Consider the following 25,575-nt stretch of genomic DNA (forward strand, 5'->3'; position numbering starts at 1 on the left):
AGACACACCAAATACACACCAGCTTATTTCCAATGGCAAAGAGCAAAATTAGAGAGTGTGCTTGAAAAATGGCATCAAAACTGGAATATAGAAAGTAAGGCCTATTTAGAAATTTTATATTTTTAAATTTCATTTTCAGAGAATAGAATGCCCTTTATAAGTTAGATGTGCATTTGAATTCGTATCTGTAGATCAGAAAGCAAAAACTTGACTTAAACATGAAACCAAAATGAAACCACCAATTCTGAGTCTCTAGCCTGTTCCCCGAAAGACATCTTTTGGGCTTCCAAAAAGTAATCTATTTTTTAAAAAATCTGTATTACCCTCCTAGGTTGAAGTTCCTTTATAAATTCATACATTTGCCAAATTCTGATTGCAAAAGTGCTCATGTGCCAGACTGACTACAAAACACTTACTGATCCATAATTAGAAACTGCCTAATCATTTTATGATGGGAATTCTTGACTCTGAAATGTTTAAATAAAATGTTCAATAAAAGGTTATTTATAAAAGAACCAATATTTTGATCACTACTTCAAAAGGAGGCCAAATTGTGTAAATGCAAATAACTGCCTTATTTTAGGACTTAAAGTCTCAGATTGAATGTAGCTATCTATTAGCACAACTGATCCAAAGTTTAGGAGGGACATTCTTTTAGAAGATCCCATGTGTTTATTTTCTAGTTTGAAAAATGGCCATTTTAATATAAATTTATAATCTAAATTTCTGTTGCCAGAATTTGGTTGTTTAAATGGGCTTTATTTAGTATACCAGAAGAGACTGTGCAAAATCATATTCCACAAAAGAATCAACATTCTCTTATAGCTTTAAAATACTATAATGTGAGCACGAAATGCTTCACACCTAAATTGATGAGAGTATTAGGCAGTAGTTTCTATGAAGCTTTTAAGAGAAAGTTTACTTCTACTAAACAATTACAAGTGTTCAACTAATATAGTGCCTTCTGACCGATTTTCTAATAACAGCTTTTAAAGTAAATCTATCAAACTGTTTAGACTCTTCCAACGTAAAAAGAAATAGAAAGTTAAAAGCTTAAAAATTCCCCATATAGAGAGGAAATAAATTTAAAATAGAAATTTAAAATAACTTCAATCCAAAGTAAAGCAAGTCGTTTCATACACTTTCAATAAGTATAACAAATTGTATATGGTGACCCAAAAGTCACCATTCTAGAGCTTTGCAACCCAAGAGTTTTTAGCTGGAGGGGTTAAAAGTGTGGGTGTGGAAGTCAGCTTTTGTTTGAAAAATTAGCAATGCTATGAGTCATCGTGCATTAGCTGCAGAAGAGTTTTGCATCTTGTACGAATCCAGACACCATATGCCATGCGAAGGCCTATTACTTTATTCGGTGCCACCGCTGACAGGCAGCCACGTGGGTATCCCCAGCGGAAGGGCTGTCTCCTCCCGGCGGCGAGGACAGGAACCCAGTGAGCTGAACACATCCGACATTGTACGGAGCAGCAGGAACAGCTGGTAAGCTAGCAAGCGGCAACGGCCCAGCGAGGAGCGTGGATGCTAATGAGCCTGGCGACAATGCCGGCCTTCAGAGGGGTGAGTGCAATGTCGGCCGGCGTGTTCCCACAACAGCCTCAAGAGTAGAATCTGCTCGTTCATGCCTTCAGTCTCATTAAAACATGATACTGGCATTTGCGGCTTATCAAAATCAGCTGTAAATCACAAGTTACAAATCCAACCAACAGATTCAACATGCTTTAAAAAGTTGCACTGAAATGCATGTAAAATTCCACAGGCATCTTTGGGTCCTGATGGAGAGGTGTTGACCAGGCACTGGGGTGGTGGGAAGCGGTGAGTTGATGGCACAAGTGGAGCAGCTGCTGCTGGTTCAGGTCCTGGTTACCACTCGCAAAACTGTGTGGCCTCAGGCAAGTTATTTAACTTTTCTGGGCTTCTGTTCCCTCAACTATATTTTTTAAATACAAAAAAGTTTGTGACATAATAGATTGTGTTGTTTTAAGACATTGCACTGTATTTGCACAATATATTAAAATAGGATCATAATTGTGCCTTCCTGATAGGATTAATAACTGAATAAAATATGTGAGGCTCTTAGTGCCTGGGACAGAACAAAGAATGGTGCAACTAAGTAAACAGATGACTCTCCAGGTGACCCAAGAGTACAACTCCAAGCAGCTTCACCTCCTGGTCTTCTTCTCACACAACATAACACAGCAGCACATCTCCTAATGAGTGAGGGATCTATGGCATGGGATGTGGGAAGGTGTCTCGCAGACATAGTGAGATGAGACAGCGATAAGAAGTGGAGGGAGTGATGTGTGCACATCTGGGTGCTGTGTATCCCAGTCTGATTACTGCAGGGGGTGGGTTTGGGTTCCTAGCAGCATCTGAAGCTCCAAGATCACTAAGTTTCTTGATGGTTCCAGGTTTACCAAAGGCTCTTTTCTGTTGAAAGTTGTTTACTTTTTCTGAACGCTCCTTTCTTCCATCAAGTCCCTGTGGCACCTATTCACCCTCCAATTGCCAGGTCACAGGTCCTCCATGGGATGCCTTGGGGCTCCAGGCTGCACTCTGCATCACAGCCATGAGGAAATTGTGCACTGCTCTCTTCCCTAATGTGCTCTGTATTTAACAAAGAGTCCCTCCAGAGTGGGCACTGTGCCTTCCATTGTGCACCCACAGCAACACTACAGTGCCTGGCATACAGGAAATGGCCGATGGGTATTTTGTTGAATGAATGAGTATACTAACGGAAAAAATGCTTTTGGAGTTTCTAGAATTGGTGTCTAGGAATATGAATGAGATGATCAGATTATCAGAATCAGTTGATTATTTTTTGTCAAGATTTTTTTAAGCCCCAAGTAAAAGACACTTTACTGAATGATCATCTCCAGCAACAAATGCACCTTGCACCTCTGTATTGTAGGGCAGGATGTGTGTAAATATGAGAGAGAACTACCTGGTTCTTGGAAAAAAACTTGTTTCTCAGAAGTTTTCCCGTGAGCTAAGCTCAACTTAAGGGGTTCTCCGAAGGTGATATCTGTACTCTGTGACAAATGGAAAGGACGCAGTGGCCTGTGAGGCACAGATCAGTGAAAGTGGCCTTAAAGGTGAGATGATCAGCACAGAGTTTAAAAGGCCACAGAGCTCAAAACAAAGATTACATCCCAGGAGAGACCTTTGTGTAAAATACAGTGTGTCATTCACTAATGAGTTCAAGCATGTCTGAATTTGGAAACCAGTCCTCTCTGACGGGCAGGCAGCTGCTGAGGCTCTCGCACACAGCAGGCATTACACCCTTGGCTCTACTGGCCACTGCTGCCTGCTCCTTGTAGGACTAGCACACAACAGCGGCCGGAAACCCTGGTTCAGACTTGTCTCCCACATATTCGCTTTCTTTAGATCAGCCTTTAACTTTATGTTGTATCCTGAAGTCCACAGACAAAACAAAGATAACTAGATATGGAAATGGAATGAGGATTGGAAGACCAGGTAAAGAACCGAAGGAGATTTTTCTAACTCCCTACTCTGCCTTCCAAGGATGCCACAGGGTTAGTTCCAAAGCTAATCCCTAGGCGGAGGCTCCTTTGGTCTCAGTGGTCCGGGGAAAGACAGATCTTCACTCTCCAGCGTCTCACTTGGTCACAGTCATTCAAAGATGGTAGTGACATCCAGTGTTCATTGTCTTCTAATGATGTTTTGTGGGAAAGCACATGCTAGAGTAAGAATGCTCTTCAGTTACTGGGATTTCAAATATATATATATTTAAAGTTTTAATGTTTTAAAAATACCCAGACTAGAAATAATTACAGCACAAAGCAAAAGAGTAGACAAAACTGCCCAGATGTGTAGTGACGCAGTGATGGTCTGCAGCAGCACTACACAGGGAGGGCTGCTACAAAGTCTGAGAAGGGAATGAATATCTGTCTGTAATTCACACATGCATATACAAACACAAACACAAACACATGTCCATTTCCCTGAATCAAGTTTCAGAGGAATGGTGATCCACGGCAGAGATTATTAAAAGTACACATTACAAATAGAATGTGTCCCTAGGAAGGGTGTTACGAATCTAAGCCCCAGAACTGCTGCCTCCACAGTCCCGTGTAATGCCACCTAAGTGCTCTGCCTCGCATGACTTGCTGCAGGCTGCAGCGGATTAGAGCTATCGATCGCTGCCTGCAGAAGGGTCTCGCTGTGTGAAAGGAAGGTGAGCGCTAGAGACAGACAGCTCAAGTATTGATCTGCTCTGGCAGAAGGCCGTGGTTCCAAATGCGGGGTGGCACTCCTTCACATCGCCCATGAGTTACTGTAACATGCACAGAAATACTAAAGAGCTGGGGGATTGGGCCAAAGGCTGTAAAGTCACCACCACCTCCTCTCCTGTCAGCTGGTCACGAGACCCAAGGATGCCATGTGAAATCTCTGGCTGTTTAAAAAACACACGAAACAGAAGCCTAGGAAAGGCATTCCTACGGTCCTCCAAGGCATGACAGACAAACCACTGCCACAGAGGACTGCCAACGGTCATGTTAAGAAGCTGTCAGAGCAATGTGGATACATCTGTAAGAATGTTCCTCCAGCGTCTGAGAAGTTCACCAGAGCCATCAGGCCGGCTCTTACTATAAAATACACAATCCCTTCCCCACTAAAAGTTGACGCCTCCCCCTACTTAAAGCAAAACATTAAAAAATTGGCCCAAACTGACATTCTCCTTAAAGAAATCTCAATGATACAATTTATAAGATTTTCAAAAGATTTTGAGGGAGACAACTTCCAAGGCACAAAGACATAAACTCATCTAAAAAGTCAAATACAATTATGAGGTACATCAAAACTCATGATTTTTGAAAGCAATATAAAATTAGGATTCATGAGACCACGTTAAAGTGAAAATAAGGAGCCCAAGGAAATCAAGTGTAGCAGGAACAAAATGCACGCTTTAAACACTTGCTTCTGTGGACATGGGAACAGAAAGAACTCTATTGCTTTTATGATTTAACTCTCTGGATTAAGAAGTCATTATTTAAATCAGTTATCTTTTCAGTATCCATATTAAGTCATTTCCTCCCATGCACATTGTAAAGACATCCTGTGGTGTAATTACATAAATGGCACTAGAGTCTACTTTCCCCTAATTAGAAATTCCTTAAAATGTTTGCATAACTGATTTTAATCCAACTAACATCTACTGACTTCTTATGATGTTAGATGCTGGAGACTGAAAGATGAATGACACATAGCTTTGCCTTTAAGGAGTTTGCTGACCAGTGGTGGGGCACACGCCTCGTAGTGAGCCCCCGACCCAGTGTGGTCAGTGCTATACCAGCTGTGGAAGACAGAGAAATGTCCGTTGGCCTGTGGCCCTCCTTGGACAGGCAGGCTGCTGCTTACCTCACAACAGGCTCACTCTCCTCCCTTGAATCTAGGCTGGCCTTGTGACCTGCTGTGGCTAAACAGTTCTGAGACTTCCAAAGTGATACTGTGAAGAAGCTGGCACCTCCACCTGGATCTCTGGAGCCTGTAGCAGCCATGTCAGAAGCCTGACTGCTGTGAGAAGACCCAGGCTAGGCAAGTGGAGGGGCTGCTGAGCCACGGATATCCGGCCAGCCCCAAGCTGTTCCAGCTATGCCAGTGCAGGTGCCAGATGTGAGAGAGCCTGGGTAAGAACCACCCAGCTGAGCCCAGTCAACCCATAGAACCATGGAAGAGCCTCCTTCCACCATTTTGCCTTTAAAAATCTCTGCAAAAATCTTTATAAAGTTTCTTTTCTTTTTCTTTTTTTTTTTTTTTTTTGAGACAGTGTCTGCATATGTTACGTTGCTCAGGCTACAGTGTAGAGGCTATTCATAGGCACAATCATATTGCACTACAGCCTGAACTCCTGGACTCAAGTGATCCTCCCACCTCCTGAATAGCTGGAACTTGCCACATCACGTCCGGCTCTTGCAAAAATCATTATGCTTAATTTTGTAAGTTTGCAGACTCTCATGTGAGAAGACAATGTTAGGACTTCTATTAATATTTATCTTTTTATCTCAAATGATGAACTCAAGCTTTACTGAAATTTAACATGTGGCCTGACGCTTGCACCCTTCTTGCTAGGTCATCTATCAGACTGTTCCAGGTCAGGTTCAATGTATGAGCTGTACTAAGAAAGAGAAGGAGAGGGAGGGAGGGGCTGCCAGTAGAACCCTCATTCACTTTCAGCACAGGGTGAGGTACCATGGTTTACATGAGCCTCCAAACTGAAGTGTTGAACTTTATTAACTTACAAATCATATTATCTTTACAATTTACTGTCCTGAGGCAGGGCATGACCATGGAAATCTTTTGTCGCACACACAAGTTTGCCATTTATCTCACAGGAAAGACTTTATAAAAGCTGAAAGTTGAACATAAAGATGAGTTACTCATTTTTCTTTTTTACGGAAAGACAAATGTTCTAAATTTGGTGACCTTTTCTGTGATGACAAGGAGCTGAATTCGTTCATTCAGCGTGTACTCACTGAAAAAATATTTACTCTGCAGCAGGTGCTGAGGCTACATCCAGGGTTGGTATTCACCTGGAAAACACCCACATGGCTGGCGTCCTGGTCAGTGCCCAACTGGTGCCCTTATGTACCCACTGTTAAATATTTCCACTCTCATGTTTGGAGGCACCAGTGAACAAAACAGACAGAAATCTCTGCCCTCATGCAGGGGGCATGGTGTGAGTAAAATCAGTGAATTACATAGTAACCGAGAGGGTGATTGCTCCCTGAAAAAATGCCTTTGCTCCTTGGAATAGGGCATGGACACTGATGCAATAAATTATAATCGGCGTACGAGTATCGTTTTGTAAAACAAACAAATTAACAAAGTTATGACATTTCCCACCTATCAAGTTGTAGATGACACACACATGAACTAATGAGAGGTACACAAAAATATGTGAATGATTTGCAGCAGCAGCTAGAAATATTCTTTCCCCTTCGAGCTCCCATGACCCTCTGATTCTCTTTCTTTTATCTTGTGTTTCAGTGACTCAACAAATACTCACTAGGCACTGACCACAGGCCCCTCCCAGAGCATGGGCCACATCCTACCCTATGTCACAGTTATAATCCATTCTGGCCATGAAGCCCCCTGAGGCCACTCACCTCTGCCTGCCCACTACAGTGCTTGTCACAGCCATACCGATGTTGGCTGCAAGAAGAACACGGAAGCATGGCCACCCTGATTTACCACGGCACATGTGGCAGGGTCTGGGCCCTGAGATGTTCTCCTAGTGGGAGCTGGGAGAACAAGCGAGGGGCCAGGCCCTCCTCTACACTGCTGCATCCATCAGCTCATCTGTTCATTCATTCTTCAGTCTTATATTTACATATACTTCATTCCATATATCCTTATAATAATCTGTCTGGGAGCGATTATTTTCCTCATTTTACTGTAAGGAAACTGACAGAGGTAAAGTATTCAAAGCCAAAAAACTAAGTTATTATTTAATTTAAACTAACATCAAAACCCAAGGTCTCTCAGAGGTCAGCTATGACATGTTACCTGCTAAGCTGGGCATGACAATAAACAAGACATACTTTAAAATTTATCTGGGACTTGTAGTAAAATTGCTGCCATGAAGCAAAGAGAATATTCCCAAACTCTTCTGTGCAAGAACTCTTCTCACTGAGAACCAAGACTTGACCATAAGGGTCCAGTGTTATGGTGTTACATGGCGTAACTGACGTAGAAAAAAGTTTTACATTGCTTTATGTTTCCTCTAAATTAAAAAACAAACAAAACATGTTTACTATCCTACTGAGTTATTGTCAGGGACATTTGAGCTAAATAATTGGTCTACAGAACAAACTCACTGAGGAAACTGGCTGTTCAGCTCATGCACACACATGGGCATACTAGCTCTGACAGCACACGGCAGCTCTGGAACTCCAAAGCATGGCTGACCTGCTACCTTATTGAATCTTGATGACCTAAAAAGTGATCACTGGACAGATTTATCCAGAGAAAAAGAGCATGGAATCAGAGTCTGGAAATTTATGTCAGAGAAAGCCAATGTAAGTTAAAAGGAAAGCGCATCTCATCCCAATCTGAGCTGAAACCCACACTTAGGCTAAAATTCTATAAAAAATGGAGTGGTTTATGTGAAGTGCTTTCCTTCATCAAACTTTCTGCACAAATTATATGCATTTGACAAAATTATAGAGCACAAGTACAAAACTAATCTGTTTTTTTTTATTCAAATAATTTAGATGCTGTTTTCTGATGTAGTCTTCTGATGTGCGTATGTCATTATAAGCAAAGAATGTTTATCCTGTTAAAGAGGCATACCTTCTATTTTTCTAAATCAATGAGTAAATGGTATTTCTGAGACATTCTAAAGAGGCTCTTCTTTTTATAGGGGTTAAAAATTCTATGAAAATACTCCTTAAATTTAAAACTAACTTACATTTTTACTGATATTCTTATTAACATTGGTTTTTTTGGAGTATAAATTCAATTTAACTAAGTTCAATTCTTTTAATTTCAAAGGTGGGAAGAAAACACGTATCACAGCTAAGCTGAACTCTCAGCAGGCAAATGTAATGCGATGACAGTTGCCATCTTCTGGGAGAAAGCTATGGCTCTTGGATGTTAAAGGCAGAGCATGATAGTAAGCAGCAGCAGCTCTCTCCATCAGCTCTATGCCTTCTTTAAATTCCACTGAGGATGGCAGTTTGGATGGAGACCCCAAAATCTATTCTGTCCATCTGTTTTATTATTCTTAGAACAACTGTCAAAAGTTGCCCAGGGATCAAGTTGCAAACATACTAATTTGCCTTTGAAAAGTAGGCCCTGGGGGAATTCTGGAACTCTGCTTATAAATTCAGAATCCCATCAGCCAGCAAGCCTGCCCTACCCTTTGTGGAGGTATGAGACTTTGCACTTCCAGGCATACATCTGCCTCAAAGCCGGGATGCACTGATATACTCACATCCCACTTCATAGGCAAATGAAGGGAGAACCAAAGGGACTTGGCATCTTAAGGGCTGGCTTGTTCCATGACAAGCAGACCCTGAGTTTTCAGGAGGCAGCCCCTTCATTGATGTTGGTGGATTAAGGACCAAAGCTTTGTGCTGGAGAGTTTAAACAAGTGGACAAGGCAGAGGGACAACATATTCTGTGCTCTTTTATATCCTGGGACCAAAGAGGAAGATTGAAGACTGAAATAAAGCATTAGAAAAAAATAAGCTAAAGAAAGATAAAAATTATAAGCCACTAAACATTGTAGCATTTCATTTTTGTGATTCCGATGAAAAGAGTTACAAAAAGACCATTTAAACATACAGAATATCAGATGTAGGTTTTCTAAGGAATAATGAGAAATCACCCAAGAGTTGGCTATTGAAAATACTGTGGCATTTTGGGGACATGCTATCTTACTGGAAACTAAAGCAGCTGTGCACTTCTCAAGTTGAATGTGTTAAAGGCATGTGCAAAACACAATGTAAACATTAAAGTGCATCTGGACTCCGCAGTGGCTGGCACATGGGACACCTGATCATCACAGAGAAGAAAAGCGAGTGGGCACTAGCACGGAACCCTGCAGCATCCTTCCTTCCCCCACCCTGGCCCCAGTGGTCTCTATCAAAGGCTTTCAAACCACAGGGCCTCAGAAATGCATCTGAAGCACAAAATTCGAAGTACCCCTTTTAGAGTTTGGTAAAATTCCTCCCTGGTAAAACAGAAAGGACACCCTTTCAAGGCTAACATGATGGCATTTGGGTCATACTCACCCCCAGATTACCAAAAAAGTATTCTGCTTTGATTTAAAAATTTACTTGAGTGTGTTGCAAATTACTCCAGCACGGAAACCTGCTGGGAGTTCACTGCATACACCAGGGCAGACTCTGCACAGAAGGGACCACCATTTGGACTTGCCTGCTTTGTCCTTCTTTGGCTTTGCAACGTCTCTTATTCTAATAAGGCATGTATTATCCTTTTCAGAGATTTGAATAACAGAAAGTCTCACTTTCAAAATATTGCTTATAATCCCAGAGTCTACTAAATGTTCTGTGGATGCTGTTTATGGCATTCTGTTCCTTTCAAAATGGGACTGATAATTAGTAAACTGAAATTTGATTAATGTTGGATTAAGAGGTTCTGATGTCTCGCTGCAATGTGTTATTTCAGTCTGTGGGCACTAGAAGAGATTGTCTTTAGGAAACTTGTTCCCTTCCCTTTCCAGAATAGGCGGATGGGCTTAAAATCCTGATTTTTTTTTTTTTTTTAAAGAATTCAGTTTGTAGTCAACAGTTTATAATGTAGGATTCAGTTTTTGTTTTGTTTTTTCCCTCACGGTTTTTTGTTTGTTTTCTCACTTTGAAACTGCGGCCAATGAATTAACTATTTAAGAGAGAACAAAATAAACCTGAAATAAAAGTCTTCTTCCAAAAATGCCAAGGGTGCGCCTTCCTGGTTGAGTCTTAGTGATTTGGCATGGATAAATGGTTCAGACAGCTTTAGATCTCACCAGGCTTTGTACCCGCTTTTGATAATATTAAGAACTCCTCTGAAAACAAAGGACCCATCTGATATAAGTATCAAAGCCTGTGAAATGACTAGATAATATTTAAAAGGAAAATTAATAATTTTAAAAAGAGATTAAGATTTTATTAGGATTCATTAGGATTATAAAAAGTCCTGTAATGGCCAGACTTTTTTCTGTGCTTCATGGCCAGAAGATTCCATGTCTCTTCCTTGCCTGTATTTTAAAATTTATAATCTTGTTTGCCTATTGTCGAAAAGTGTTGAAGAATCAGGAATAATGGCTCCCTTTGAAGCTCTGTCATCCCAAAGTAACCATCTGAATGCTAAAGAAATATTGTCATTTATCGAATGACCTTTTGCTCTTTGAATACTCAGACATTAATAAATGTTAAATGCTTAGCAACCCTAGCAGCACTATGAAAAAGGTAAGTCGGGTCAGCAAATACCCTCTTGCATGCTTTTGATATGACGACCATTTCCACTTTTCTAACAGCTTTCTAATAGCAAAAATGTATTTGGGAACAACAGTGGAATTTGTGTCATCATGACCAAATGATTACGGTGCAAACCCGAGATTCTTCTGGGGCCCAGCAGGCTTCTGGTCCCTATGGAAACGAAACCTCAGATATTGTCCTCCACTCAGCTGGAGGACGAAGCGCCAGGAGGCTTTTGTGCTTGGTGAGATTTCTTCCACAACCTTCCCGCAACAGACCCTAGTGCTTCCTCCAGACTCTTTTCTAATTGAGATGCAAATTAATCCCTCTGGCTGATTACACTTCCCTTAAAGCTACTGACAAATGCAGCTGTAACCAGAGTTTGCGGACTTTCCAACAAGTGACTTCAGCTGTCAGTATTTGCATGCGCAGCCAAGGCCCGCCCGCTCCAAGTCTCAGAGCTGTGGAGAGCTTCCTTTAGGCATTACAAGCCCGTTTTATTTATGTGTATACAATTTGCATACAATTAACAGTTAGAAAAAAAACAAAAACCCACAACTAGGTACCCAGGATTTATAAATGGACTCTGACACTGAAATTCACTTCTTTCTGACCCAGGTCTAGAGAGTCACTCCTTTCTCAGGAGGCCAAGGCTTTGAAGGTACATTACATTTCCCTCCCACTTCCTTCTTGTCTGCAAGGTTTCTGACTCTAACAATGTTTGAATTCAATCTCTCTCTCAAAAACGAACTAAATAAACTTATGGCTCTAAGAAAATGGGATCACTTCCTTTATAGCGATCTCGATAAGATTCTGTCAATTTCAAATCAAATACGAAGTTACCATTCTAATTGCCACGATTCCCATAGAAATGCCCTTCAATAACTTTGGGGTGATGTTAGAATGAGTATTTAGCGCACAATAAAAATATGCACAAAACACCCAGTAAGAAGAAAAAACCACAAAATCCAATTTTTCGGTAAAAATTATTTGCTTCCTCTTGAATCCTATTTATTTTTGAGTTCCTACTATGTGTCAGGTGCTATTTTAAGTGTTCAGGATCCAGCTGTAAACTAAACATTCAAAAATGGAAAAGAGGGAGTTAATGTGTGTGTGTGTGTGTATATATATATACACATATGCATACATATTCTAGTCCTAAGGTTCTATTTCGCCTTGGGCAATTAAGGTTTTCAATTTTGAAAAAGTGTCATTTTATAAAATATGATTTACTTTTGGCTTCTGTTTTCCAAAATATTTCTTACCAAATTACTCTTCAGCTTCATCCCTCCCCCAGCAGGCCTTCACACACACACACACACACACACACACACACACACACACACTCATAATATACTAGGGGACAGCAGCAGAATGGAAACAAGGCCCCCACTGGGAAAGCCAGCACTGCTGGAGAGCCACATCTGAGACAGAGAACAGAGAAGGCCCAGGCTGGCAAGCAGTGAGTCAGAGTGGAGATGGCTATAGGAGGGAGGGGGGTCCTTGGAACAGGAGGGCCTCAAGGGCCGTGTGAAGGGTAGGGCATAGCAGAGTGGCTGAGAGGGGACTCCCAGGTTAGGGGTCATCCCAGTGGGAAGCAGCATGCTCCCCATGATGGCTGGCAGTGAGATGCAGTGACCCACTGAGGAAGGAGCTGAGAGAGGAGGGCAAGAGAGGAAGAAGGAAGAATGAGGCTGTTCTTGATATTCCCCTAGATGGAGCATCAGCCTCGTTTCTTCACAGGCTGTGAGGTTGAGAATAACTTCTGAAGGGATGGTCGTTTTTCTAACAGTGAGATGTCACTCTACAGCAAAAATAGCAGAGTGTACCGCCTTCTCTCGAGATTTCTCCTGCACCTTCACACTTCTCACGGGCCTCATTTCCATGTACCAAGAGTGGAGGGCAGCTCCCAACCCAGGCAGCCAGCCTTTCACACAGAAGAGGGCCTTCTGCAGAGCACTGAATGGAGGGTACTCTACCAGCCTCTATTTTAACACCTACAATGTAAAAAAGGAAATATTTTCTGAGGCCTAACTCCACAGTTGGGTGGTTCCAGTTTTTACAGCAGAGGTTTGAAACTCCAGTATTTGCAAGGGCCAGGCTGATAATATAAAACAACTGCAGGTAATGCTTGCTGGGCTTTCACTAAGGAACAGGCACTGTTTTACTTGCTTGGCCCATTAGCCCTGTCACCAACTCAGAGAGACCAAATGGTGGGTGCCATGGTGGTGGTGCCTGGTACCAGGCCTGAGCACTGGGGAGACACCAGGAGGGTCTGTGGTGACCAGGACAGCACATATTCTGTGGAGAGACTGATTGTTGTCTGTAGAAGGAAGGCCCTGTTGGGTCAGATATTCTGATTCTTCAAGAGAAGTCAACAAAAGTTTAGATTTTTAAAAAATACAAACTCTCCCAATTTTTCAGCATGGCTGACAAACTCAATTTTTAGTTTAGGTTTTTGGTAATGTGAGGAGGACAACTGCAGTTAAAACAAAGCCCATCTGTGGGCTAGATATGGTGTGCTGGCAGCTGGTCTGCCCACTCTGGTTTTTGAATGTTTGACTCGACATTGAGATAAAGCTGTTTCTTGGTTGCCTCTATTCACTGGTCACAGTTCTGCAGACTGATATCCTCTTATAAAACCTCTCAGACTCCTGAAACAATTACTTCTTGGTTTTAATGCTCCCCATTTGGTTACAGTTTCTCTGGATTGGCTCTGGGTTGGTCGAGGTCCCTTTTAAAATGTGGCCCCAGGGCAGAACACCACCTTTGGATGCTCCCTGAGGCTGCAGCACAGGCCGTAGGTCCTGTGATTGGACCTCATGTTTCCTATGCAGAAGTCTCAAGAGAATGCTGGTGTGGCTGGCTGTTGCATCACTCTCGTCTCTCATCTCCAATCTGTGGCCAACCAAAATCCTCAGACATTGTTCACAATGACTGCTATGAAACCACATCACCCTCCCCCTGTACTCAGGCAGCTGATTATCCAAAGTTCAGTACATAATGTTACATTCTGCCCTCTTAAACCTCATCTTGCTGGCTTGGGCCTGGAAGTCTCTCATCTCTTGAGATAATCCTAATGTGTGACTTTGCGTCGTGTCAAATTAGTTAACCCTCTCAGCTTTCTTACAAATGGTGGCTTGATAAACATGTTTTAGACCTTTGTGAAAGTTACTGAAAAAACTTTTGACTGGAAGAGGGGTTAACGGCAAAGCTGTGGCATCGAAACCATACAACACACAAAGCTTCCCACTGACTGGTGCCCATGAATTAATACATTTTAGATTTGGCCACAATGAAATCACCCAACTCTTAGGGGCCCATATTTCTCTCTTATACCTGCCAGATGATAATAATATTTTATTTTAGATTTTACCAAAATCAAGATGTATATGCTTCCTCTAATCTCTGAAAACAGTAACCCTATAAAACACACAGTGAAGTGTGTTCGGGATACCTTATTCTTTGTCAACATATTCTTTTCTGAAGGCTCACAAGCTATTTAGTAACCTAGTCTAACAATTTTACAAAGGATCCATGCAACATTCCAAAATTCATCCTTTAATTCTTTTTGAAAACAAAGAAAATATTTTCCTGTTTCCAATTTTGGGTATATCCTTTATTCTACATGATTTCTAAAAAAATATTTCATATGGTTCCGAGATCATTTGTTCTACAGCCAGATACAGGTGATCCTGAAGTCTGGAGCTTACTTGCAAGAGCCATTGATTGATCGATTGACTGTATTCTTAGCAACTTGAGTTTTAATTCATCCACTCAGGTACTTCTCGGTCCCTTCCCATTTGAAGGAGATGTGACAGAGAAGATGGAAGTCATTGAGATACTGGCTAACAGTGCCCACCTGCTAATTTACAGAGTCAGGAGCTCCTCTTTGAATCTGATGTGAGTATTTTAACTACGAACGCATCAGAGACTGCAACCTTGTGCAGCTATATTGGTTGCTCCTCCATGCCTCCCCTTTTTCTTTCTCAGAGGAATAATTTTAAGTTTTTAATAAAAATCCCCTTATTAAAAAATCTCTAATTCCTCATTCCCTTTTACAGTCTCAACCCACCCAGGGGAATATGTGATTTCTTCCTCTGAACTCTTCTTTTTGTATGCCTGGCAAAACAGAACACATGGTACCATTTTACTTCTTTTCTGAAATGTATGGAGATGAATGGAAGAAATTAAAGATCTGTCCAGGAAAAAGAACCAAAGATCCCACTGAACAAGAAAGAAACAAGGTTGTTACAGCTTTGGAGAGGAGTCATTTTTGAAGATGTGAAAATTCGTAGCAGAAATTAGCAATGAGATTCCAAAGTTATGGGTCTAAGAGAGAGACACTCTGGTACTATCAAACACATATGTTAACTGAAAATGAAAGTACATTCCACTTGTGAAAGAACGAGATAGAAAATTATTTTTTCTTAGGCAGTCCAGTTCTCTCCATCAAATGCTGATAGTTACAGTGAGTAAGGATGGTGAATGCCATTGAGACTATTGTTCTATTGAAGTGGACGTTTATTTTAAAAAGCCACCATCTGTTTGATTCAGGGTGAACTCCTCCTAATGGGCACACTACATATTGTGTGGCAACCTTTTCCCTGAAACAAGTTATCTGATGAGGACAATGAAAACCTTGGCTCAAATGGTTGTGGAAACTTCTATCAGTTGACCACGATTTGATTTTGGAATCTTTAGTTGGCTTGGGAATGGTAAACACAACATGTGGCAAGCTTCCCATTTACAACCCTCTAGGCACAGGAATAGGCTCTTTGATTGCCCATGAGGGATAGAAAAAGCAGATGGCAGGTGAGTTGGCTCTCATCACTCAGAAAAGCAGTGGCCACAAGATGAAGGCTCCACTTGACAGATTTGATTTAGGCCGCAGAGGACATCACAGGAGAGCCCAGAAGGGACAAAGGGGCTGGGATGAACTGTTCCTGAGGGTGCTTTCCAAAGATACCCCTACTGTGCTTACATTTTTTTTTTAATCATGTAAGACAATGGTATTTTTCAGTCTTCTATGTGCCTTTGCTGCAGAGTTCCAACTGTTAACTCAGCCAAGGGGCCCCAAATAAAAACTCCTTTGATATTGATTCTAACTGCATTTACTTCTCATAAAGACCCCCAAAGGGAAAATTTGCTCCAGCAATGCCCCTATCCTCAGCTTAATCAGAAACATTGCGTTTTCTTAAACATAGTGGACAAAATTAATATGTAACTGCCCACATTTCCACTTCTAGTTAAATATTATAAAAACTGAATCCCAACTGACACGATTTTAAGGCAGTTAAAATTAGCTGGGGAGAGGACAGAGAGATAAGAATAACTACTCCAAAGTAATTTCATTGGCTTGTTTCTTCAGTTGTCATCAGGTTCAATTTTGGCTATGCATGTCCTCTCTCTAAAAGATTTATACAAGGTCTCAACTAAACATGTCCTTTGTTATAAAACAGTCATTCTGATCCCTTGAAAGTGAACGACATTTGGATGAAATGAGCAGTTTGGCAATGTTTTCTACTTAACAAGTGTAATCTAAATATCAGAAACAAAATGGGGATACAGGGCTGCCTATATAAAACAGTCTGAGTTGACAAAGAAATGTCCCTTTGTCGGCACTCACCACTGTACCTAGGATCCCAGGGAAAAAGGTAATAGTAATTCCTTTTCAGAAGTTTTTGTCTTGTAAATGAACTTCTCTTGTAGGGCTGTTCATACAAGCTGCTTTATTTAGTAACAGATCCTGGCTCATATGCCAACACGATTTTGCCAACAGATATGCTGCCAGGCTTTAAGAAGGGAATCAACTCTAATAAACACCCAGGAATAGAGATTCCCACCTTGTACTGGGGTGTTTTGGGACAGGCTGCAGGCAGGGCTTCATGGGCGCGAAACCTGAACATCTGCACATGGGAAGTGTGTTCCCTTTATGTTGAGTGTTCATGGGAGCTGACTCCCCGAGGAGTCACACTCTCCTGATTCAGAACTTGCTTAAAACGCAGAAAGAAAGCAGTAGTGCCCCAAGAAACATGAACACGAAGGAACCCTATCATATCTCTTCATAGTTGTGTTACTTCCCTGTATTAGCTGACCACTTATGGCGACAATAAAGGAAAGGAAAAAGCATAGCCTCTTTTCCTGTCAATCCTCTCTTGCTAATCAATAAACTGATAGTACAGACTATTGGTAGAATACGTGCACATAAAGAGTGAAATACTCAGTTGGTTTTGTGTGGTGTTCCCATTCTTCTGGTAAGAACAAAATATATATGCATGTGTAAGCTATGAAATATGAATTGCATAATTTCAGTGATTCCATATATAAGCTAAATACTCATATTTGCATATTAAACTGGCATTGCACAATATAAAGAAAAATGGTATGTCTGCAAACATACCACCCCAAACGCGCTTGATCTTGTCTGACCTCAGAAGCTAAGCAGGGTCGGGCCCGGCTAGTACTGGATGGGAGATGAGTGATAAGATAGTCCTAACAATTTAGGGGCTGAGTGCAGTGGCTCACACCTGTAATTCCAGCACTTTGGGAGGCCGAGGTGGGTCACTTGAGGCCAGGAGTTTGAGACCAGCCTGGCCAACATGGTGAAACCCCATCTCAACCAAAAATACAAAAAATTATCTGGGTGTGGTGGCGTGCACCTGCAATCCCAGCTACTCAGGAGGCTGAGGCAGGAGAATCGCTTGAAGCCAGGAGGTGGAGGTTGCAGTGAGCTGAGATCACGCCACTGCACTCCAGCCTGGGCAACAGAGCAAGACTCCATCTCAAATAAATAAATAAATAAATAAATAAATAAATAAAGATAATGCTAACAATTTAAATTTTTAACATTACTTAGAATAACATTAAATAGCAAATAAAAAATATGATGACAAGTTGAGAGATTATAGACAAATGGGAAAACCTTTATATTTTAGGGGCTTTAAAGGCATTTTTTCCTATGTTTTGAAAAAGAAGCCCTATATTTTCATTGTGCACTGGGACCCTCAGGTTGTATAGCCAGCCCTGGTTCTAGGTGTGCCCAAGGTACTGCTGATCTCCTCAGCCCTTGGGAGATTACATAAGCTGGGGGCGGGGTGGGCCCTATACTCCCTCCCCACTTATTGCACCTGACATCAGGCAGCTGTGGGAGTTTACTCTGGATGCTGTGCTAAGATGAGAATTTCCAAGGTGGGCATGAGCAGAAAGAGTTAGGCAAGCTTGAGTTCCTCGGGGATCAACCAGAACACCATCTCTGCTGGAATCTGGCTCTTGGGTCCATCATAAGCACCTGATGAACTTGAAAATGCATACAATCCTGGAAAAACGCAAGTTTGTCACTCATGAACAATCTGAGTCCTTGTACCCTCTGCCTGGAACGCCATCCCTACTCTCTGAGGACTGCGTCTCTCTCATCCCTCCAATTTCAGCCCAAATGCTCTCTCCTTGGATAGGCCTTTCTGTGCCTTGACCCTTTTTTACCCAAACTCTCTATTTATTAAAAGTTTCTTTACTGAACTTCTCTCAATTCGTGTATATTTTTATCAATGTGCGGGTTTTCTCTGTGAAGCATGTAGGCACAAACCTGGTCTACCTTTCTCCCTGCTGTAGCCTCAGCTCTCAGCACTGGATTTGGCAACGGTGAGTCCACAGTAGTTGTTTGGAAAATGAATAAATGTAACAAGACACCTATAATTAGAATTTGTTAAGTTATTCAGTGGTTTTCAAAATTCAAATCTAAGACTTATCTCAATGAAGCAGCAAATTTCAGACATAAGGTATGACATAATCAATGGACTTTTGCCAAACCATATGTGGACTTGGATTTAACAAAACATAAAGGAAATAATTATTAATAGCTTAGGTAGATTTTTTTTTTTTTTTTGAGACAGAGTCTCTCTCTGTGGCCCCCCAAGCTGCAGTGCAGTGGTGCAATTTTGGTTCACTGCAGCCTCTGCCTCCTGAGTTCAAACAATTCTCCTGCCTCAACCTCCCGAGTAGCTGGGACTACAGGTGTGCACCACCATGCCTGGCTAATGTTTTTGTATTTTTACTAGAGACAGGGTTTTGCTATGTTAGCTAGGCTGGTCTCAAATTTCTGACCTCAAGTGATCTGCCCACCTTGGCCTACCAAATGTTGAGATTACAGGCATGAGCCACCACGCCTGGCCCAGAGTTCTTAAAATTGGTAATTTTTAAAGAGTAAAAATCCAAAAAACCCTTTTCCTTATTGTTTTCTATTTTTTTCTATTATATTCCTTATTTCTGTCCTGAATATTAGCCCTTCTCCAGACAGAAATTAAAAGAATAAAGTAGTTAAATGATTGCAAAGTTTTCCCCACTAGCTCCATCTCTATAAAAAATTATGTATAACAGTTGATTTCTTGTTTTAAACAATTTATTTGAATAACATCAACTAAATTTTCTCCAGGTACAAGACAAAAAAAAGTTTAAAATATTGATATTGATCAACATAATAGTTGTTTAAACCTTTTTCCTAATTTCTGTACTATATTGTTGTTTGAGATGTCAAGTTAGCTATTTTGTGAGTTAGAGTACACTTACTAACACACGATAGCATCAGTAGCCCAAGCTGGTATCCACATTAGTCCTGATGTGTCACTGCTTGAAAAGTTTTCAAAGTGATGCTGAATAGTATCCTTTGAACTTTAAAAAATACTGTTTTCCCTAAACCTGATTATTCCAATTGTATCACATTCTTATTTGAGAAAGCAGTGTTAAACAAAATAACAAAGCAAGTATTTTATAATGAGAAGTTCAATAAGTAGAGAAGGTGACATGACAAAAGTCACAATGGAATTAATATAAAATGGAATTTTCTCATTTGTAAAATAAAAAAAAAATTTTTTTTGGTGCCTTGGTCCAACATACTTGACTGATGAGTGCCCAGCTCGTCCTAGTTGACATGCAAACTGACAAACCAATCACTTCTCATTTCTGCCAAGAGGTTCTTTTTAACAGTATGTGAAATAAAAACTCCATGCTGACGGCCAAATTGACACCAGCCATAAGATTACGACTAGAGTGTTGTGGAAATCACTGCAAAGAATGCCATCTCCAAAACACTCACCACCAGCCTGGACAAAGCACGAAAGGGTACACTGAAGGGAATAATGCTGCCCTGGCCCCCGGGGGAGGGACCAGATGGGACCTAATAGCTCTTTTCTACTACTCATTTCTATGATAATTTTAAGTTGCCACATGGCATATGTATTTTTTTTTTAATCTAAAGGCAGAATATCAGTCAATGAAGTGACCAGGATTTTAATGAGAGGTATTTTTTTATGAACTGTATCTATTCACATGGGATAGTTTTCATCCACCCCCAACTCTCACCCGCTATAGCAACACATCACTTACTATTAGGTTTGGAGAAGTATATATAGAGGTCAAACACAATACGTTTCAAATTATTATCAATACCAATTAGAAACAAAGAGATTCTAAGTTTTATTAGGAGGTCAAAAAATTTTTTTTGCATCAATTTTATGAGGTCACCCATCTTAATCTCTTTTTCTTACAACTTGAGATCATGCTCGAATTTAAGGATTACGGCAGGCCAATTAATGTTTGAGGAAAAAATTTTAGGAGCGAAATTTATTCTGTTTTTGGAAACAAAATCAGGATCTAGAGAAGAAAATATCAATGATTTGGGAGAATTACAAAAGAATGTCTAGCTATTCCTATAGATAAGTCCAAATGCAACTTAATTCAGGACACCTTTCGCACTCCTCTCAACCAGATGCAATTTCTATCTCTTCCGATCTTCCAGAAACTTACTTGCAGTTCTCAGGTGGCCCTCTCCTCTCAACCAGAAGCAATTTCTATCTCCTCAGATCTTCCAGAAACCTACTTGCAGTTCTCATGCGGTACCTGCCACATTCTTTGATTTATTGGGGTCATTTCATTTGCTGTGGTTTCTGGTAGGCACTCTGAATGAGCAGTACGTTTTGCTCAGCATCCCACCTTATACACAATGGGCTGCCACAAATAAGAGGGATACAGGATGAGACTGAACGTGGGGCAAAATACCTAAGGAGACAGGAGCATCTCATAGTGGTCACAGCTTCTCAGACACAAACGTATGTGAGTAAATCTTGAAAGTAAACTCTAAGTTTAATGCAGCACAAAATTGTTATATTTAATATAAATTAACAAATGCTATGAAAAACCACACTATGTTATTTTTAACAGAGACTGAAAAAAATTCTCTTCCCTCTTCAATTCAGTTTTGAATACTTACCTCTTATGAAAAATTGCCAGGAATCTTGATTCTGGGATGGTTAGTAAGTTACATATTTAAAGCAAAAAGATACAAGCTCTGGTAGAGTGGGATGAGGCACTTCACAGCCCTGCTGGCGTTGATGCACGTGGCACATACAAGGCTTGGCAGCAGCTTCCCACTCACTATGGCTCCATCGAACAGAGGCCCAAAAAATGGAACCTGTTGATTTGAAATGGAAAAACAAATTTTAAAAACTGGTAAAAGTCAAATCAAAGATATGAGAGTAGCTGACTGATGTCAGACCTGCAATGAGCATGTAAGCTGTCACCCACAGAGCAGACGCTGATGTTAACAGGACGCAGGTCCAGGGCTTTCAAATTGAGTGAAGCAGGACTGCTCCACAATGCTCCTCTACTAGGCATTCTCCAGCCAAACTTTCAACGACAAAATCTTACCAGGTTATTCGTTTTTTCTCTTCTGTTGTCATTTATAGAAATGGCATTGCTCTTAAGTGCCTACATCATGTGAATTATGCATGATACACAGACATGCTTCACTGCACAACACTAGTCTTGCATCCGTCTGAAACCAGTTATGGAATTGGTAATGTTCCTGCCACGGGTGCTGATGTATATTAACTCTTAAAGGAGATGATGACGATCCCTGTCAACAACTACAAAGTCCCACACAGTCCTCATTCTTCTTGACCTTTCCCCCCTCTGCTTCCAAGATACTGTATTACCTTCATTTCTTTCTACTTTTTTTTGGGACAGGGTCTCCTTCTGTCACCCAACCTGGAGTGCAGGGGCACAATCACAGCCCATTGCAGCCTGGAAGTTCTGGGCTCAAGCATCCTCCCACCTCAGTCTCCTGAGTAGCTGGAATTATAGTCACACCACCACACCCGGCTTCTGTTTTTAATAGAGACTAGCTTTTCTTAGCGGAACCCATTTCTGTTATGTGGAAAACTCACAAGTTTCTGTACTTGCCTTTTTTGGATTTATTTCTTTTCTCTCCTTTTTCTCCCATTAGAATTTCTTTAATTTTATTCACTAATATGGAGATTGTAAGCTCCATGAGATTACAACTCTTACATGAGCTCCACGAGATCATGTAACTCTTATATTCATTCACTTATTACTTGCCTATTCATGTATTCAGAAAACATTTATTATGTGATGGACACTGTTCTACTCACTGGGGAAACAACAGTGAATAGTACAAAAATCCCTGAATTTATTGAGCTTGGAATTTATTGGAGATTTCAGAGAATAAACAGTATAAACATATAAAATATATGATAGGCAGGAAAAGTGCTAAGGTAAAAATAAAGCAGGGAAGAGCAACAGAACTTTATATTTGGGAGGGGTCTCCAGTTGGCTCTAATGGCCAGGGAGGGCTTTAAGGAGAGGATGACATTTCAGTAAAGGCCTAAAGAAAGTGATGAATGAACCACAAGCTATAGGAAGATCTAATGGAAGAACATTCCAGGCAGAGTAACAGCACAGGCTTTGTGGTGGGAGTAGAATGACTATGTTTAAGCAACAGCAAGGAAGTCACCGTGGCTGGGGCCAAGCGAGTAAAAGGAAGAATTAAGAGCTAAAGTCAAGCAGATCACAAGGGGGCTTTGTAGGAAGTTTTAAGGGTTCTGGATTTCTATTCTGAGAAAGATCAAAGCCTCCTGAGGGTTTAGGGAAGCAGGGGATATGATCTAACCTACATTTCAAAGGTATTGTTTTCGCACCTGTGTTGAGAAAACTGCAAAGGGGAATTATGTAGACTAGCTGGTGACCACTGAATAACCTAGGCAAGAGATGGTAATGGCTTGGATCAGAATGGCAGCAGAAGTGGAGAAAGGTGATAGATACATTTTGAAGGTAGAGTTGTCAGGATTTGTTGAGGATGGTTAATGAGATGGGAGAGATAGAGAGGTGTCAAGGATGATGACACAGTTTCTAGCCTGGCCACTGGAAGGCTGTAGCTACCTTTTCCTGAAATGGAGAAGACTGAGAGGGAGGGTCATTAGCTCAACTTCAGACATGCTAAGTATCCAGTGATGATGTATTGAGCAAGTGTAGATATACCATGCTAGAGTCAGGGGAAAGGCCTAGGTTGGAGCTGTTCATTTAGAGATGATGCTTCTAGCCATGAGATCAGATAACATCAACAAAAGATCAAGAAAAGAGACTCAAGGACTCTATGCTCTGGCTTTCCAATGTTTAGAGCTTAGAGAAATGAGAAACAATTAGAAAAGAAGGAGTGGCTAGAGATGGAGGAAGAAAACCCCTTCTGAGTAGCACTGTGCCTGACACACAATTGGAAGGCAAATACCTGCTAAATGAGTTACATTCATTAATATTTTAAATAATTTAAATTAATGAATGTGGGTCTCCATCCTAGGTCTTTTAACTTCTCTCAAAAACTATTTATCTGTAAAGCCCCTTTTCTGTGGTTGGCACTGGTGAAGGGGCTTGGGATACAATAATGAATGAGAGACTGTCTCTGACCATAAAGAGCTGACATCAATGATAAGAAAACTATGGACTAACATTTCTCAGCAATGATGCAAAAATCCTTTATACATTTTTAGTAAATTAAATCCAGCAAGATAAAAAAGGACAATATATCTTGATCAAGCAGAATTTTCCATTGGAACTCAAGGTTCATTTAACATTCATAAATCCATCAATGCAATTTATTTTAGCAATGTGCAAAAATCCACATTGACAAAATACAGAATAAAAACAATATGACTTTAACAGATACAGAACAAGCATTAAATAAAATTTAACTCATTCATAATTAGAAAAACGAAACAGAACAAAATCGCTCAGCAAACCAGGAATAGAAAGGAAATACCTCAACTTAATGAGAGCTCAAAGGGGGAAAAAGGTGTCATAATTAATGATGAAAGATTAAGTGTTTCCTAAAGGGATCTGAAAAGGCAAGGATGTCTATGTTCACCTCTTCTACTCAACATTTTTGAAGATCCTAGTCACTACAATAAAGAAAATTAAGAGAAAGAAAGAAGGGTAGGGGAGATGAAGGGAACATAAAGGTTAGAAAGAAGTAGAATTGTTTTTATTCACAGATAACACAATTATGTATATGAAAAGTCCAAAGAAATTTAATTAGAACTAGTGAGTGAATTTTGATAAGTCTCAGAAAACAATATACTCCTCAAATCAATTATATTTCTGAATGTTAGCAACCAATGATTGGGAAAAGACCTGTAAAAACATTGTTTATAATTGCATCAAAATAGAATAAATTTGATAAAAGAATATGGAAGACATCTATATTGAAAACTACCAAACAGTGATGAGATAAATTAAAGACAAGTTAAATAAATGGAAAGATGTACAATGTTCATGGACTGGAAGTTTCAATATTGTTAACATATCAATTCTGCTAAAATTAAGCTATAGATTCAACAAAACCCAATCAAAATTCTGGCAAGCTTTTAAAAAATATACATGTACCAAATACTTCTAAGTTCACATGGAAATGAAAAGACAGAAATTAGTCAAGATGATAATAATAAGACTTATATTACCTAATTTCAAGGCACACTATAAAAATATAATAATAAAGAAATCATTATAGTGGTACCAGGATAAACAAATATTTCAATAAAACAAAATACAGAGTCCAAGAATAGAGTCATACCTACATGGTAATTGATTTGCACTAAAGGCAGCATATCAGTTTGGTGGAAGAAAAAAGTCTGTTTCAATAAAGACACTGGAACAACTGGAAAGCCATATGGAAAAGTGAACCTCGACCTTCATCTCATATCACACACAAAAATTGAGAGGATTATAGACTGAAATATTAAAGCTAAAACCATAAAGCTTCTAGAAAAAAACATGAGAAAATCACCACGACCTTAGGATAGGCAAGGATTTTTCAGGGTACAAAAGGCATAAATCATAAAAGAAAGAAAATACATTGGACTTTATATAAATTTCTGAAACTCTGCCCATCACAAAAATGAAAAGGCAAGTTACACATATTCACCAAACAGAACACAGCCACAAGGTCCATCTAGAGGAGAACAAATTAAAAGTTTGTGTTATATTCACCCAACAGAATATTCCACAGTAATGAAAATGAATAAACCACAACTACATGTAACATCATGAAAATAATTCAAATACAATGATGAGTGAAAGAAACAGACACTAAAAAGTTCATACTACATAATTCCATTCCCAGAAAGTTCAAAATCAAGTAAAATGAATCAACAGGCCCAAAAGTCAGACTAGCGGCCACTTCTTCATTGTATTAGTGATTGAGATGGGGCACGAGTGAGAATTTTGGGGGCTGGCAATATCCGCTATTTTGATCTGGGGTGGTATTACACAA

At 40.2% G+C, this 25,575-nt stretch overlaps 1 protein-coding gene and 1 long non-coding RNA gene across 6 annotated transcripts in view; one reads left to right on the forward strand and one right to left on the reverse strand.

Moving 5' to 3' along the window:
- LOC105486802 (Ral GTPase activating protein catalytic subunit alpha 2) overlaps positions 1–25,575 on the reverse strand; it is a 318,021-nt gene that overhangs the window by 61,879 nt on the left and 230,567 nt on the right. For all 5 annotated transcript variants that reach the window (XM_011749858.3, XM_011749855.2, XM_011749856.3 and 2 more), the window contains one exon: positions 21,299–21,426. In XM_011749858.3, the coding sequence (XP_011748160.2) occupies positions 21,299–21,426 (128 nt within the window). The remainder of the gene's footprint in view (positions 1–21,298; positions 21,427–25,575) is intronic.
- On the forward strand, positions 1,383–17,117 carry LOC112427557 (uncharacterized). The gene is made up of 3 exons (XR_011613596.1): positions 1,383–1,572; positions 14,743–14,864; positions 15,026–17,117. It is a non-coding gene; the product is annotated as an uncharacterized lncRNA (long non-coding RNA).

This window comes from Macaca nemestrina, chromosome 15 (genome assembly GCF_043159975.1).
Source record: "Macaca nemestrina isolate mMacNem1 chromosome 15, mMacNem.hap1, whole genome shotgun sequence".
Classification (NCBI taxonomy): domain Eukaryota; kingdom Metazoa; phylum Chordata; class Mammalia; order Primates; family Cercopithecidae; genus Macaca; species Macaca nemestrina.